At 40.9% G+C, this 16,344-nt stretch overlaps 3 protein-coding genes across 3 annotated transcripts; 2 read left to right on the plus strand and 1 right to left on the minus strand.

Annotated features, from left to right (window-relative positions):
• The first annotated feature begins 1,187 nt into the window (after nt 1-1,187).
• LOC141826300 (non-structural maintenance of chromosomes element 4 homolog A-like) lies at nt 1,188-5,370 on the plus strand. The gene is made up of 7 exons (XM_074713543.1): nt 1,188-1,368; nt 1,452-1,532; nt 3,122-3,362; nt 3,506-3,596; nt 4,209-4,425; nt 4,511-4,602; nt 5,116-5,370. The coding sequence occupies exons 1-7, from the start codon at nt 1,188-1,190 to the stop codon at nt 5,368-5,370; spliced, it is 1,158 nt and encodes a 385-aa protein (XP_074569644.1).
• A 1,223-nt stretch (nt 5,371-6,593) lies between these two features.
• Nucleotides 6,594-8,748, plus strand: LOC141825912 (protein LYK5-like). Its single transcript, XM_074713176.1, is given in 3 exon segments — nt 6,594-7,409; nt 7,412-7,496; nt 7,499-8,748. Coding segments are annotated over 3 exon segments (1,956 nt in total). The 5' UTR covers nt 6,594-6,647; the 3' UTR covers nt 8,608-8,748.
• A 2,381-nt stretch (nt 8,749-11,129) lies between these two features.
• LOC141826858 (LOB domain-containing protein 40-like) lies at nt 11,130-12,390 on the minus strand. The gene is made up of 2 exons (XM_074714176.1): nt 12,096-12,390; nt 11,130-12,012 (listed from the first exon to the last, which is right to left on the minus strand). The coding sequence occupies exons 1-2, from the start codon at nt 12,283-12,285 to the stop codon at nt 11,426-11,428; spliced, it is 777 nt and encodes a 258-aa protein (XP_074570277.1). The 5' UTR covers nt 12,286-12,390; the 3' UTR covers nt 11,130-11,425.
• Between the last annotated feature and the right edge of the window lie 3,954 nt (nt 12,391-16,344).

Raw genomic sequence — 16,344 nt, forward strand, 5'->3', positions numbered from 1 at the left:
GAACATAATATTATTTTTTTTATTTCATAAAAAATAAATATTATTTATCAACGTCAATATTTTTGATTTTTAAAGATACATGTATTTTGGTATTATAGGGAGCGTTTGGTTATATATATATATATATATATATTTATAACCTAACAAAATTTATGTTAATATTTATCAAAATAATTTATTTTTAATTTATTATTACTGTAATATTCAGGAGTAATACAATATTACTGTCACAAGTCAGCAAAATAGGTTGTAATGGAATCTGATAACCTTAGCAAGGTAAGGTTTTTCACAAATATAAAGTTAATAATAAATTTATCATCCAAAATTATTTCAATATTTATCATTTAAGACAAAAATATTCTTAAATTTTAATCAAATATCAAATTGCCTTGAACCCATTTTAGCCTGACTCATTGCCGATACCAAAAAAGGGTCTTGCGCTCCCGATTATATGTGTGCGACCGTCTTGGTCTTCTGTCCGCATGAGGGTGTTGTCTGGATCGAAGATATCGCCGTCCATCGGAAAGCAAAGAGGTTGTTCTTCTTCCCATTTTAGTGCGTGCTATTGCCCGGGATATTGCCGGCTGTTGGAAATAGGAGAAGTGAGACACGTTGAGAAAAAAACAAGATTTATTCCTTATAACTCTTGATTATATGATTACCTAGTAATCACATAACCAAGGTTATACATGATAACTTGAACCAAACATCCCATAAAAGTTGTTTATGTTTATTTAGCTCCCGGTCAAGTATAATTAAATTGATTAGTACAAGACAAACTTATTAAAGTGGAAAAAAAAAGATCGAATTTCGTTCGTTGAAATATTTATTGAGATAATGTTCTCTTCCACCGACGACGGATTTTAATTTTTTTTTTTTGGTGGAAAAAATGTTTATGTTCATTTAATATATATAAAGTTAATTAAATAAATAATTTGAAATAATTTATTAAATTAAATAAAATAAGTTCAATGAGTAAATACGCCCTAGGTGAGGAAGGTAGTTGAGAAGGCGGGCGCGGGCAAAGTCATAAGAATTCTCAAATTCATCCGCCGAGCTTTATCTGCACTCCCCCGATTCCACGTCCCCTCAAAACCCTACCGCTTCCGCCTCTCCTCGATCGCTGTTTCCCCTCGTCTATGGAGATTCCGTTGATCCCCTGCCGTCGCTAGGCCGGACGTTTCGCCATGGTGAGTCCCGCGAAGCAGCGGGATCCTGCTAACGATAGAGGCGGGCTGGCGGAGTGCGGCAGAGGAGAAAACCGTCAGGAGGAAGGCGATGCCGGAGTCGCGTCGTCAGCTCGCCAAGGAGCGGCGGAGCGTCGGGTTCTTCGATCCCGTTATTTGGCGGTCAAGCACCTGATCAGCGGTTGGTATTTCATTGATTTCAAGGGAGGGTGTAGTTTTCTGACTGATTAGGGTTTTCTTCACTTTGAGTCGTATGGTTCGCAGATAAAAGAGAGGACATTGCGGGAGTCGATTCTGGAAATTTCAACTCAATCATCACGGAGGTTGAAAGCTTGCACGAACTCGGTATGAATAGTACACAAATCATGCGACATCTCTTCTATCGTCGACCTCTATTTTTGAATTCCATGGCAGAGCAAACCCACTATAATTCACTTTTTTTTTTCCACATGTTCCTAGCGGAATTGTCTGTTCCAACTTCCTATCAGATGGAGTGCTACTACGCTCACATGGTCATGATCCTGTGAGCGTTGTAGTTGCTTATGTTTGAGCAGCCATATGGACTAACACGTAATAAATGCTTACTTTTTATTGTTTAGGTGTTCTCGTTGTCCTTGAATGTCATACGTGCTGCTGTCTGAAAGAATGCTGATAGATTTGAACTGTACCTACATTGTTCATTGCCGTTGAGATTTCTTTCAGTTTGCCTAAACAATGTAATCAAGATAGCATTGGCATCTTCTTCTCTATTTTAGTTCTACCTAATGATGCCCAGTTTACTCCAGAGTGTGGGTCGCTGAAGGGGCATTTTGCATGGGAATCAAGACACCTTCCTTTGGTTATTAAATGTATAATTATCAGAAGCATAGATTGTCAATCAATTAGTAGATTAATTTGTAGCTAAAATTTCATCCGCCCAAAATGTGGCAAAAAGGCACTTTCCTTTCTTTTAAGCACTCTTCTCCTTCAGAGCACCTTTCAAGCATTGCCCTCACCCTCCTCCTGAGCACCTTTCGAGCACCATCCTTTGCCCTTGCTCATGAGCCCAACGATTGGCTGCAAGTTTGTGGCCTGCTCGAGGGCTCATTGATCACTAGCTATGAGCTTGCAACTTACTCTCGAGCTTTCCAGTCCTCTATCCGCAAACTCGTAGCTTGCTCGTGAGCCCGTTAGGCTCCTAACTGTGAGCTTGCCAGTTGCCTACTAGCCCTGCTCACTGCAATTAGAGTTCATTCAGCAATGCAAGTCGGACTCTTCTTTCTACTAAACTAGATGAATATATATTTTTTTTCTTTCCCTTTCTCTTCCACAAAGGATCTTTATTCCTAAGGATGGTATCCTTTTATTATCTGTCCTTCAGAGTTAGTGGGTATAAGACAAACAAAAATGGATAAAATGAACTTTACACACCTCATGAACATAAACAAGTGAGATTCTTCAATTCTGCCAAGTACATAACACAAATGAAATACAACGGAAACAAGACAATAGAATTCATTGTTTCCACTTAAATTATTTCCTTTCCCTTTTATTTTCTTTTCTCCAAATAAACACAACACCACTTTTTCTTGTTCCTTAAGCTAGTAGTAATTTAAATGTACGCATATATGATAAAAAGTTCAATTATTCCTTTGCCTGTACAATCAACAAATTTTTATGGGTGATTGTTAGTTTGGCAGTACTTAAGGCTGATAGTTTGTTTGTTTCTCTAAATTTTAATGTGGCATCAAAATAGTATGTAATTGTGAAATTTTCCACAATCACTTTTTTCTTTCTTGCCGGTGTAAATTATTTTTCTTCATACTCAAAGAACATCGTTGTATTCTTAAATTTTGCAGCCCCCTTTTGTTTTTTATTTACTTACCTAAAAATAATAATTTTTCAGAAAAAATTAAAGAGAATTAATTAATTTTCCTCTCATGCATATAATCCAGTCCAGAAGCCTAGGGAGCAGGTGGCAGATGCAAAAGCTCTTTTAGACATTGCCAACACCTTGGTAACATCTGTTAAGTCTCAAACAAATGAAGGAATAACCCCTTCGGATTTCATAAATGCTCTTCTAAAGAAACATGGAGAAGAAAATGGAGGAGAAAGCACTGGAAATACTATCCACTGGGAATATCTTGGCTGTAATGTTGCCTATATTTTCAGGAATGCCTCTGGATGCTCTACAATGTATGGTTCTTGTAAAGTATTTAGTATTTTGGTTGATTCAATAAATTTTTCCTCTTGTTTTGAAGTATTTGTATTGAACTCTATGTTGTCAATAAGCTGAAATCTTTTCTCTTTGTCATTCTTATGTGTTATTACATTACCAGGATTGGCCCCATGGGGAATGAATTGAAGCAGCGCAAGGTGGTTGTTCAGAGAAAGCGAACAAGACCAACTGAAAGTAGTCTGCCAGAAGAGGTTAGGATGATTTATCTTTGTTTACCTATTTTAGTTAGGATAATTCTTCATTTTTATTTAAGTATATAAAGTGTCCAAAGTTCATTTATCCTTCTCAGTACAATATTTTTCAGCAACATTTCAGCCCATAGTATTGGTAAAATGTGTTGTAATAAACGAATAAAACTTCACCGTAGTGTTTCTCTGAGAATTACATTGAACCATCAGAATATAAATATCTTTATCCTCCAATCATTTACTATCCATTTTTAACACTTGCATCAATGCCATATAATTTCTGATTCATGTAATTAGTTGCACTTGTTTAGAATGTTGCATGCAAAGCTGCTTTATGAACGAGGGACCTCTCCTTGTTTTAATATCCTTAATATCCTTGCATTGTAAGTGTTCTAGGGGAAACCTTTTTGTGATATCTAAAACCTGTGCTACCTACTTTTGAGCTTCTAGAATGAATATGCATGGAGATATCATTGTATGCCTACTGGCAAAAGCTCCTGAATTGTTGCATTGCTATTCTATGATATATAGCATGCTGAGTGAAGCATGGTGCTACACCGGTACTAATAGCTGTTGTCTTTGACATTCCTTGTCCTTTGTTCTGTTGATATGTAGCTTGCAGATACTGGGTCTGAGGTTAAAACTGATACCGACAAGAACATGTCAAGCATGTTTGACATCTTAAGAAGAAAGAAAAGTGTAAAGCTGGAAAACCTGGTGCTGAATAGAGAATCATTTGCACAAACTGTAGAAAATATTTTTGCTTTGTCATTTCTGGTAAAAGAGGGAAGAGCAGAGATGACTGTGAATAGCAATGGGCATCATATTATTTGTAAGCTTTCTTTGGTGCTTTAGTATTTCTATTGGTCTTTTTATCGTTTGTGGTGCTTCTAAAGTGCTTCCACTTCTTTTATCAGCTCCAAGAAATGCCCCTGCAGCCTCTGCAATTGCATCAGGTGAAGTCTCATACAGTCATTTTGTTTTCAGATTTGACTTCAAGGACTGGAAGGTATGCAGTTCATATAACAACTGTAACACTTTCTTCTCTGTTGCTTTGAATTTTTTAAAATCCTATCTCTCTAGCTAAACAAAACCTTTTATATTAAAACAGTAAGCACAACAAATTTCTTTCATTAATATTTGAAGTCTTTTAGACAGTGATCAAATTACACCGGTCTAATTCTTTATGTTTGCGTGTAATCAAATATTCATAGACTAAAAGAAAGTGATTATTATGGTAATCGTACTCCGTCAAATTACACCTTTTATTCTTGTTGTTTATTCACTCTTCTCGTTTTCAAAGAAGAAAAGTCATATGCCATCATGCATCAGTTTCAAAGAGGAATTCTTCCACGGGGAACTTTTATTAACTGTTAGATATTACATCAATAAACAAATAATAGTTTAAACTAGCTGTGCCGGTAATACACGTCTAAGGATTTTGTGCCCTGTTTTTTTATTATTTATCTATTTACCAGTTTGGTTGCATATTAAGTGGTTTGAATACTTATTTTTCTTGCAGCTGATGATCGACAATGTTGCCGTCAGGACAGAGCTGATGCCACACAGAAACAACATTGGTGGTGGTGGTGCAAGTGCATCCAACTCTAACAATGCTGGTGAGGAATCACATGCCCCTGCTACACCAATCAAAAAGCTGACTAGAAATCAGGGCATGATCATACAAGAAGCCTCCATTGTCGATGAATCACTACAAACTGCTACTGCCACCAAAATACAATCGAGGCATGGAATTGTGACGCCTAATTTAGACTAACTAGAACTTCTGCAGGTGATTAATTTGTCAGTCGATTTATGTATCTGCCAGAATCAAGTTTTTGCAGTTGTGGCAGACACAATCGAGGCATGGAATTGTATGTGTTTCTGGGAAATGTTATCTGTCTAGTCTGACATAACTTTCTTGAAATATAGTTCCGGTATGATACAACTTTGTCGAAACTCATAACTTGATATTGTCAAATGTATGTTTTGATGATGCTTGTTAATGTAGTTAGGCAAATGAGCCATTTCAAATTGTAGCACTTAAATTTAGACATCATCATTTTAAGTAGAATTGCTACACCGCGCGATGAAGAATCTACGACCCGTGCGCGACACCTGCGCCCACCGACCGCTGTCGCTGCCCTCGCCGCGCCATCAGGCCACCGCCGGCCGCTGCCTCGGCCGCGATCGACGCACCACTCGTTGGCGCTTCGGCCGGTTTCGGATTTCGATCGAATAGTGGTCGGAATTCGACGAATTTGGTCGGAAACAGTCGCACCCCACTGCGTGGCCACTGTCGATGTCGATCGGGTCGGATTCCGGTCGGAGACGGTCGAGGAAGGACCGATGTCGGTCCGACCAAGGAAGGACCGGCGTCCTCGGCCGGTCTCCGATCGCGATTCGGCGGTCTCCGACCGCGATTCGGTCGGTCTCCGACCGCGATTCGGTCGGTCGACCCGATCGCCGTCGACAATGGTCGCGCCATTTCCGGCCAAATCGCGGCCGGAAACGGCGTTACCACTGCCAACCCTGTTTCCGACCGAATTTCATTGGATTCCGGTCACTATCCGATCGGAATCCGACGCCGGACAGAACACCGATGAGTGGCGCGTCGATCGCGCCCGAGGTGACAACCGACAGTGGCCGGACGGCGTGGCGAGGGCGGCGGCAATGGCGGTGGATTGTGAATGTCACATACGGATCATGAATTTCTCATCGTGCAACATAACATTTCTCTCATTTTAAGTATTCATATTTTATTAGATTAAATTTAGACATTATTTTTCGCTTTGTTTATTGTCTAAAGTGACTTTCCTGCAGACTTGCGTACCGGCTGCTGCTTCCTTCCCATTTTCTACTGGAACAGCCGCAACAAGTGAACTAGTCAAAAGAAGAAAATGAACAGAAGTAACGAAGAAAACAGGGCCAATCAAAGTCAGAGTCAAACTGAGACTCTTCCCCCTTCCGATCTTCATTAATGGCTCCTTCTCGCTGCGAGATACAGAGCAACTAGATCTGATTCGAACTCGTCGTCCATCCCTCGCCGTGTCAATGGCGATCCTCTTCCTCCTCCTCCTCCTCCTCTTCTCCTCCTCCTCCTGCCACGCCCAGCAACTCTACATAAACAACAAGCAGGACAACTGCTCCGACACCAGCACCTCCACCCTCGGCAACGTCTGCAACGGCCCCCCATCCTGCTCCTCCTTCCTCACCTTCCGCTCCACGCCCATCTACCGCAATCCAGTACTCATCGCCTTCCTCCTCGCCGCCGACGCCTCCAACATCTCCCGCATCAACGGCGTCAACGATGTCGTCTCCACCTTCCCTGACGACCAGCTCGTCCTCGTCCCTTTGCCCTGCTCCTGCTCCGGCGGCTTCTACCAGCACAACGCCTCCTACTCCGTGATTAGGGGAGATACCTACTTCATTATCGCCAACAACACCTACCAAGGGCTCACCAGCTGCCAGGCCCTCATCGCTCAGAACCCCCAGAGCTCTACAAACCTCAGCGTCAACCTCCAGATTCACGTCCCCGTCCGTTGTGCCTGCCCCACCGCCGACCAAGCCAGCAGCGGCATCAGGTACTTGCTCAACTACCTCGTTACCTGGTTCGATGACATCCCCACCATCGCCGCCCGATTCGGAGCCGACGAGCAGGCGGTGCGGGATGCCAACAACCTCTCCGCCACCGCCACCATCTTTCCCTTCACCACTCTGCTGGTCCCCCTCACGAGCGAACCCACACGAGACATGGTCTTGACTCCAGCAGCCGCATCGCCTCCGTCGCAGCCCACTGGCCCGCCGCCTCCGGATCCGGATCCGGAAGCTCCTCCACCAACAAAGGGGTTTTCATCGGGGTCGGAATCGGAGTCGGTCTCCTGGCCCTCTTCTGCGCCGGCGGCCGATCTGGTTCCTCTGCCGCCGCCGCCGCCGCCGCGCGGCGGCCCTGGCTACTGTTCCAGATCTCCCTACTAAGAAAACTCCCGAATCTTCCGCCGAGTACTCTGAGCTATCCGATAAGGGGCATCGGCCGACCAATCCCAATCCAATCTCCGTCGAAATCATCCGCGGCGCTCTGGAATCGTTGAGGGTGTATAATTTCCGGGAACTGGAAGATGCCACCGGCGGTTTCGACGACGAGCACAGAATCATGGGATCCGTTTACAGAGGAGTCATCAACGGCGACGCTGCGGCCATCAAGAGACTCAAAGGGGACGTGTCGAAGGAGATCAACATCCTGAAGCAGATCAACCACTCGAACGTGATCCGCCTCTCCGGCTACTGCCTCCACGGCGGCGACACCTACCTCGTCTACGAGTTCGCCGAGAACGGCTCCCTCGCCGACTGGCTTCTCAAGAACGGTCTCGGGTGGAAGCAGAGGGTGCAGATCTCGGTGGACGTGGCGCAGGGACTCAACTACCTGCACGACTACGCCAATCCGCCGTACGTGCACCAGAACCTGAAAAGCAGCAACGTGCTGCTCGACGGCGAGTTCAGGGCCAAGGTGGGCGGCTTCGGCCTGGCGAGGCCGGTGGAGGACGGCGAGACGCCGCAGCTGACGAGGCACGTGGTGGGCACGCAGGGATACATGGCGCCGGAGTACCTCGAGCACGGGCTCATCACTCCCAAACTCGATGTGTTCGCTTTCGGGGTGGTGATGCTGCAGCTCTTGTCGGGGAAGGAGGCTACGTTCCCGAAGGAGGAGGACGACGGTGACGGCGGAAAGAAGGGAGGAGAGGCGATGCTGTGGGCGGCGATAGGGGCGGTGATGACCGGCGACGACGCGCGAGGGAAGCTGGTGGCTTTCATGGATCCTGGGCTGCGGAGGGATTACCCGTTGGATTTGGCGTACGAGATGGCGAAGCTGGCGAAGCGTTGCGTGGCGAGGGAGCCGGCGGCGCGGCCGAGCATGGCGGAGGTGCTGGTGGCGCTGACGGCGATCTGTAACTCCACTTTGGATTGGGATTCTTCGGACGCCGCCAATTCTAGCTCCATGATCCATGCAAGATGAGAAAGATCAATTCTGCAGGAGTAGTTCGACTATTTAGGTTTATAATAAACATTTCAGATCTTTTGCAACTCAATAAATTACGCTTAATAGAAACAGTTTTGGCAATAAAAATTTAACAAAAAATTAAAAGTTTGCATCATATACTAGTTTAAACCGGCCCTAACTAAAATTATTCCATGTTGTAATTGATATAACAGTTTTGATCTAGTGTTTGAAGTTGATGTCAGGAGAGAATCTTCTTCTTGTTTATTAATTCTTAATAAAGATAAGGATTGCTGGTTATATCAGCTACTGTTTTAAGTTGATAAAGATAAAGGAGTTTTGGGGCATCGGACTGAGTTGGTTACGATGGAACAGACTTGTTAGAAGTAAGCAAAGATTGAATCTCAACGAAATTGAGATAATATTCCTCCGTCGTGATCAATTACAATTTCTCGATTTATCTTCATATATGATCATGGGATCGATCGTGTGAGGCGTGGGATGACAGATTTCATATTTTTAAATTGATTATAGATCTAGAAGTTGATGTTCTTGATAGGTTGTTAAGAGCATTTAGAGATAATCCCAATAGCAACATCTTTCCGGTCTGATAGGTTGTTAAGAGCATTTAGTACTTCTAACAAGTCTTAGGAATAGCTTCTGATAAATTATTTGAAGGACGAATCTAGAGTTTTCAATAAACTCATTCAGCAAATACTATTTGTGGTGTGAATAAGGTTGGTTCTTTGAGTCCCAGTACGACTTAGCATCCCACTGCTCGCCATCTTGGTTCAAGTGTTCCATGCGACCTGTTGGACAACATCCCGAGTTGCTTTTGAATATTGAGCATCCTAAGTACCCTATCTAGCTCAACGATCTAACTCCACGACTTGGCCTCCTGAGTCGCTCTTACAATTTAACAATCCAAGCACACTCTATATGCAAGCCATCATCCTGAACTCCCCGAGTTGAACTTCATTCAATTTCGCCCATTAGTCCGACTTGAAGCAGAGACTCGTGATATCTTAGGATAGTAGTCCTCTTCCAACAATTTCATGCAGATAATAATTGGGCATGATTCACACATGACCTACAACTCATAATCCCTTAAATCCAATAATTTGTTAGGGTTTGAGATAATAATCCTTTACAAATACTAAAGTAGGCCATGGTATGATAGGCTAGCCCAAACCCTAGCTTTATTTTCTTCTTCTATTTTTTTTATTATTATATTTCTTCCATTGCACCATGACAACTTAATCATTGGAGGGAGTTCACCATGGTTCAATTTTTTGTTGGACTTATAAACTTAGATCGAGACCATTTTTTCAAAAGAGTAAGATGAAAAAAATTGTGTTCAAATTTTCATAGATTAGAAAATAGTTTTCCATACTTTAGGAGACTTAAAATTATTGAACAATTGGACTCACAACTCATCTGCGGATTGTCAAAATCGCATTCAAAATTTTGTTTGTCAGATTTTAATCCATTCAAAATTGCATAGAACAACATTTTCTCTCTTTTTCTTTTTATCTTGGAAAACCTCAAATCCACTGGTCTCCCCGTTTCCTGTAGCAAGCTCAACAGCGAACTCATGATGGTTGTCTAGCCATAAGCTCACATGACACACTGGATCCCACATCCATATAGTGGGATCCATAAATATGCAGTTAAATATTCATGTTGATTTTATGTTGAATTTTTTCATTACATCCATTTTTTCATAGTGGTTCTTTTCTTCTTTTTTTATTCTTCAATTTTCTTCATCTCTAGGCCTTTCTTTATCCTTTAATGGGCCCAAATCCGAGACAATTGTCCAGGTGGATTATGGGCTTGGGCCTACACACATGTTAATTACAATTTAGCGCAAGGCCGATTTAATTATAGTCAGATTAGAACAAAGTTAATTTGTGATTGCTTATTTATTATCAAAAAATACTTCAGAAAATTAAACTCACTAGGTATAAATAATTATAGGAAATTATCGAAAATTCCCCAAACCGCAGTACATGGCTTTATAAATTTTAAAGTAGGGATTGAAATGTCTTCTATCCTTTTAATTATCATTCCAATCATTTATTTATTTATGAAGATTATTTATTGGCCTTTGGGCTTTTGTCAAGGTTGACGTTGCTGAGGAAAACTTGATGGTTTGTTTACAAAGATTTCTTTAAAAACTATGTTATCTATGCAAGTGTTTAATATCGAGAGATGAGAAAGATTTCACAATGTTTTGTGTGAATTAACCATTTTACAATAATCAGAAGTGTGCAGATTTCTGTGCGAAACTAGGCAATATTCTCTTGCGTCGTGATCAACTGTAATTTTTCGATTTACCTCTTCATAGATGATCGTAAGACCGACCGTGTGGAGCAGTTTCTCGATTTACCTCCTCACAGATGATCATAGAGTCGACCGTGTGAGGCCGCTAAGGTGGAAGATTCCATTTTACAGAAGAGTGTGCAGATTTGAGATTTGAGGTTTGTCTGTGCCACTGAATTATATTCACTTTGAGTGAAGGCAAAGAATTGAGCAGAGTTAATGGCTAAAAACCCTAAAACAAGGTGAACCAGAATGCTACACTCGATCATTAATCTACCATTGACTTCAGGTATCGATACACATCAAGATAGAACAGAGCAGAAGAGAAGAGAAGAGAAGAGAACAGGGGAAAGCAGGGGAAGTAACTGAAGAAAGAGGAGGATGTGATATGTAATAAAGGCAAAAGAAAGGGGCAAAATCGCGAAGAAGAAGAAGAAAGAGAACAAATTGTTTGCAAAATTCTCAGCTATTTTCTTTATTTAGGTTAAAAACACGTTACCCAGGTCGGCGGGGTTCAAGACGATCCCGGCGGCGCCAGGCCGAGATCCGCCGCCCGAGCGTCGGCGTCCCAGGCGCTCAGATCGCAAAGTACCTTCGCCGCCGCTTGGACCGCGCGGCCCGACACTGACACCGGTTCGAGCCCCAGCGTGAGCTTCAGCCCCACCTCCTGCTCCTCCGCCTCTGCCTCAGGCTCGCCCTGGCTCACGTGCGACGCAGCGGACGACATCGTCTCCTCCTCCTCCTCCTCCTCCGCCTCCTCCTCTCTGTGGCTGGTGGCGGACTCCGCCGGCGGCGCGGTCGGCCCTTTGGCGGGCTTCGCGAGGCCCTGGCGCTTGAAGCGCCACCGCGGCTTGTTGACTTTGTGCAGCTCCTTGTCGGCCTTGGACACGTGGCGTATGTCGCTGCCGGCGGCCTTGAAGGGCAGCGCGGGAGCGGCGGCCGCGGCATCGGAGGGCATCTGCGCGATCGGGGCGCCCTTGAGCACGGCCTCCACGGCGGCCTGGGTCAGGTTCCAGGTCCCGGACCACAGCAGGCCGACGGAGCCGTAGATCGGGTTCACGATGCGGCCGCAGGCCTCGTAGAGCAGCGATCGGAACACGGCTGAAGGAAAGAACCAAAACCAACACTACACGTCAGTGAGGATTTCACCAACCAGACCGATCGAGCGCACAGATGATACTGACCTGGGCGGAGGTGATCGGGGGCGGCGCCGATGAGGTTCATGAGGCCGGCGCGGCCGTAGAACTTGGCGAGGAAGACGGTGGCGTTCGCCTGGGCGTCGGGCGACTTGATCCACTGGAGGCAGGGGCGTATGGAGCAGGCGTCGCCGCAGCCCTTGCGGAGCACGCGGCAGCCGTTGCAGCTCATCCTCATGGCGGATCGGAAGGTAGACGATTCTAGAGCTCGATCTGCTTCCTCAGAACGAAATGCGATGGAAGGGCACGATAAGAGCCGTAGGGTTGGAAGAGGGAGGAGGGGTATATAAGTGGGTGGGCGAGAGGAGAAGGTTAGTAATAAGAGCCGTAGGTTTGCAGACGGCGGTGTGGTGGTTTCGAGAGGGAGGGGGAAAGCGGGTTTACTAAATTAAACTCCTAATTTACTTTATTATTTACTTTCAATTTTATATTTAAACAAATTAGGATAAAAATAGAAAAGGTATTTTAAAAAAAATAATTAAAAAGCGCTCCATATTTTATATGGAAAATATCTTTATTTTTTTTATAAAAAAATAGAATCTGTCGTCTTAGCGACCTCACACGATCAGCCCCACACGATCATCTATAAAAAGGTAAATCGAAAAATTACAATTAATCATGACGGAAGAGGGGGTTGCTCGGCTTCGTCGAGATTCGAACCCTTAACCTCTTCTGTAAATCTGTTCCGTCATAACCAACTCAACTATGCTCAGGGGCAAAAAAAAAATCTTAATTTCAATAGTGATAGAGTAGCTATTTTAATTGAAATTATTTTAATTAAAATTATTTATTATATTAAAAATCTCTTTATCAATTCAATCAAAATTATTTTAAAATATTATCTAACACTTTAAATTTAGAATACTATTATATCAAAATATTTTTTTATTAATTTAATTAAAATCATTTAAATTTTATTGATTATAACAACCATTATGATACTATATGAAATTATTGTAAGCCAAGACTATTATAATTTCATAATAATAGCTAATCATAATTATTATAATAGTATTAAAAAGTAAAAGCATCCTAGAAATAAAAATAAAATATTTTTTTTATCATCAAATTATGAAAATTATAATTATTAATTATTTATTGTTAATATAACAAAAAACGCTCCTGGTTTTGTGGAAGCGGTGGCGGTTTCCTGGTTTTTAGGTGCCCCCCGGGGTCCACCACCCCAACGCCTACCCATAGACTGTGTGGTTTGCTGTGGGGTGGTCCCCTTCACCCACAGATTTAGGAGCTCTCCAGTCTTCCCTTCCTTCTCTCGCTCCCCGTAGTAAACGCCTCCCGTACCATCTTTCAGCCCCTCCACAAGTTGATGCCTTCCCTTTCTCGAATTAAAAATTAAAAAAATATTTTTTTATTTTAAAAAAATAAAATAGGGTACAATAAAAAGTTCCCAATAGGTTGGAGAAAGAGACTGGCGACGATTATTTTAGTACAATGAGAAGACAGGGCAGGGTTTCGGTGGAAGACTCTGTGGCCGAAACCGCGTGCACAGAAACCGCCAAACTGCCCATAGATTTGGGGGAATAAAAAACACTGGCAGAAGAAGAAGAAGGAGAATGGATAGGGGCAATTGACTATTCATTGTTTTAACTTTTCTCCAACTTATCCGGACTCCTATTCAATGCTGCAAGTGGAAGAAGAACGAGACTTGTTTTTATCAGGAAAAGTATAAGAAATAATGTAGATGATACAGACGTAGAATTCAATTCTGTATACTATTGTACTTTGGCAATACATGTGGAAGCTAATAATTGTGTTGGAAGAATCATCATCATTCCTGCCTTTTAGTCAAAAATGTCACAGTTCTTCTAGCAACTGAGGCTTGTGAACTGAATCCTTGAATTTTGCTAAGTAGTTTCTGTGCTGTTTACTTATTGCACTAGTAGTATTCTGTACCTGTTTACTAATATACTACTGATGTGCTTTATAATTTGTTCATGTATTGTCTGTACACCTAAAGACTAGAATTTAGACATTACCTTAGTCCTAGTTACTGACAGTTCAGAGTGTGTTTAGGGCACATTGCATGTATGTTGTAATCTGAGCTTTGTCATTAGGTCATTAGGTTGAAGTTATCATTTAAAGCACAATAATTTGACAGAGTATTTAGAATCCATGCTGATGCCAGGTTTTCTATGGATGGCAAAACCTGGTAATGGTGTTCAAACTTATTGTATCCAATTCAATCACTTCAGTCCTGGAAATGAAGTAGAAGACATGTAAATAGCTTGCAGCCAAAAAATGAACATCACTACTCAAGATGGAGTCAGAAATTTCATATTAAAAAGGGAGGGTGAAAGATGTATGTATAAGTTGTGAGGAGCATTGTCAACTCCTCATTCACCTCTCATTTCTATATCTCTATATTAAAAAATTAAAAGGTATCTACCCTTCCGAGAAGTAAAAAATTACTATAGGGATGAATATACTGAGAGTTAATCTCTAAATGTCTATAATTTATACTTTACATTTATTTGACTTACAAATCAGATAGGAAGACATCTACTTTCTGGAGATACGTCTTATATTGAAAATACATAAAAAAAAATCCTGAGATTATAAGATGAAAAATATCTCAATTGATATGAGATATATTATTTGGATATAGTCCAAAAATAAAATCACTAAGATTTGAATCCAAAATAGATAATTTTATACCGTTGTGAAGATATATATAGATTCCATCGGATCTAATAATGAACTATGTGGGAACCCTCAAGGAAAAAAAAAAAATAAAGATATATAGATTTCATCGGATCTAACAGAAAAAATAAAGGTATATGGATTTCATCAGATCTAATAGTGGATATTAGGACCGTTACGGAGACGGATAGATTGTTAAGATATAATCAAAATCTCACATTAAAAATACATAAAAAAGATTTAAGATTATAAGATGGAATATATCTCAACTGGTATGAAATATTTTAGATGTAATCCAAAAACAAAACCATGTAGACTTCAATCCAACACTTTCATATTAATCAGACGAAACATGAATTGTCATAAAAAAAAAAATCACACACATACTTCCCCCAGAAGACGAATTTCCATGATTCTCCTAATGGTTTTTAATTTTAAAAGTTATTTTTATTTATTTATAATAGTTATATTTATTTAGGTACATGATAAAAATAATTAACTATAATATAAATACATTTATTTAGTTAAAAAAAGGTGGAAACTAATTATCAGATTACGTGGCAAGTAAAAAATTCATATTACTTTGCAACTTGATTTTTCATCAAAATGTACTTTTTAAAATATAAAAAAGAGCCCAATAAAATATAATTAAAGTCTCCAGATTTTAATAATTATCAAAATTCAGATAGCAATTTGATTTATAAACAACTCGCACCCTATTTTTTTAAATTGTAAAGTACAAGGCTAATTTATAAATTTGCAATTTGCTTGATTTTAAAACTAAAGATTTTGACCATCATAAATCACCAAATAATACCTTACCAATATTATTAATATTTTTTCAAAAAATATTTTAGTGAAAAGCTTAATCACAAGTTATTTTATAAAATAGTTTACGACCTGTAACTAAAAATATTTGGGAAGAAGAATATTTTTAAAATAATTTTTCTCAAGAATTGAGAACTTGAAGTTGTTTGTTTCAAAGGAAAATCTAGCCAAAAGTTTCTATATGATGGAGATGCATTAAAGGGAAGAGCAAAACCTTAGCCATGGGTTTCTAATATTTTGAGTCTTTTCCTCTCTCTCCTATCTTTTCCCCTAATAAACTCGATTTAAATTCTGGGATAATAGAGACACAACTGTTGGGGAATGCAAGTTCTAAGGAGGAAATCACCCTTGGTCTTTCATTATATCAGATATGAAGAAAGCTTTAAGCTTTTGGATGCATGAACATTTAGCAATCTGATAAGTAAGTTTGCTGACAAAAGGAACAGACAAAGTTAACCCATGCCTCAATGGTCATACTTTAATATCACAAATCAATTACCTTCGGTATTAGTTAATATTGATCTACCAACTTAGAAATGGTATGAATAATGGATACAATACACAAAAGAAGAATCACTGACTCATAAAATTTATTGCAAAGAGATACATACAATTGTATCTTGACTGAAGGAGTTAACACTTTAATAAATTTTTTGCAATCTTGACTTAATCTTCCCCATTGGAGTTCTTTATTAATAGCTGACAGAGTTTGGAAGAAAGTGTCTTGTTGTGAGGAAAGAATAGGAGT

This window comes from Curcuma longa, chromosome 4 (assembly GCF_044706935.1).
Source record: "Curcuma longa cultivar G26 ecotype Majalengka, Jawa Barat chromosome 4, ITB_CL_G26_1.1, whole genome shotgun sequence".
NCBI lineage: Eukaryota > Viridiplantae > Streptophyta > Magnoliopsida > Zingiberales > Zingiberaceae > Curcuma > Curcuma longa.

Coding starts and splice junctions, on each gene's coding strand:
- LOC141826300 (XM_074713543.1), top strand. CDS start 1,188: ATGGTGAGTCCCGCGAAGCAGCGGGATCCTGCTAACGATAGAGGCGGG. Junction 4,426..4,510: donor CAATGGGCATCATATTATTT/GTAAGCTTTCTT, acceptor TTCTTTTATCAG/CTCCAAGAAATGCCCCTGCA. Junction 4,603..5,115: donor TTGACTTCAAGGACTGGAAG/GTATGCAGTTCA, acceptor TTTTTCTTGCAG/CTGATGATCGACAATGTTGC.
- LOC141826858 (XM_074714176.1), bottom strand. CDS start 12,285: ATGAGGATGAGCTGCAACGGCTGCCGCGTGCTCCGCAAGGGCTGCGGC. Junction 12,013..12,095: donor CCCCGATCACCTCCGCCCAG/GTCAGTATCATC, acceptor TCTTTCCTTCAG/CCGTGTTCCGATCGCTGCTC.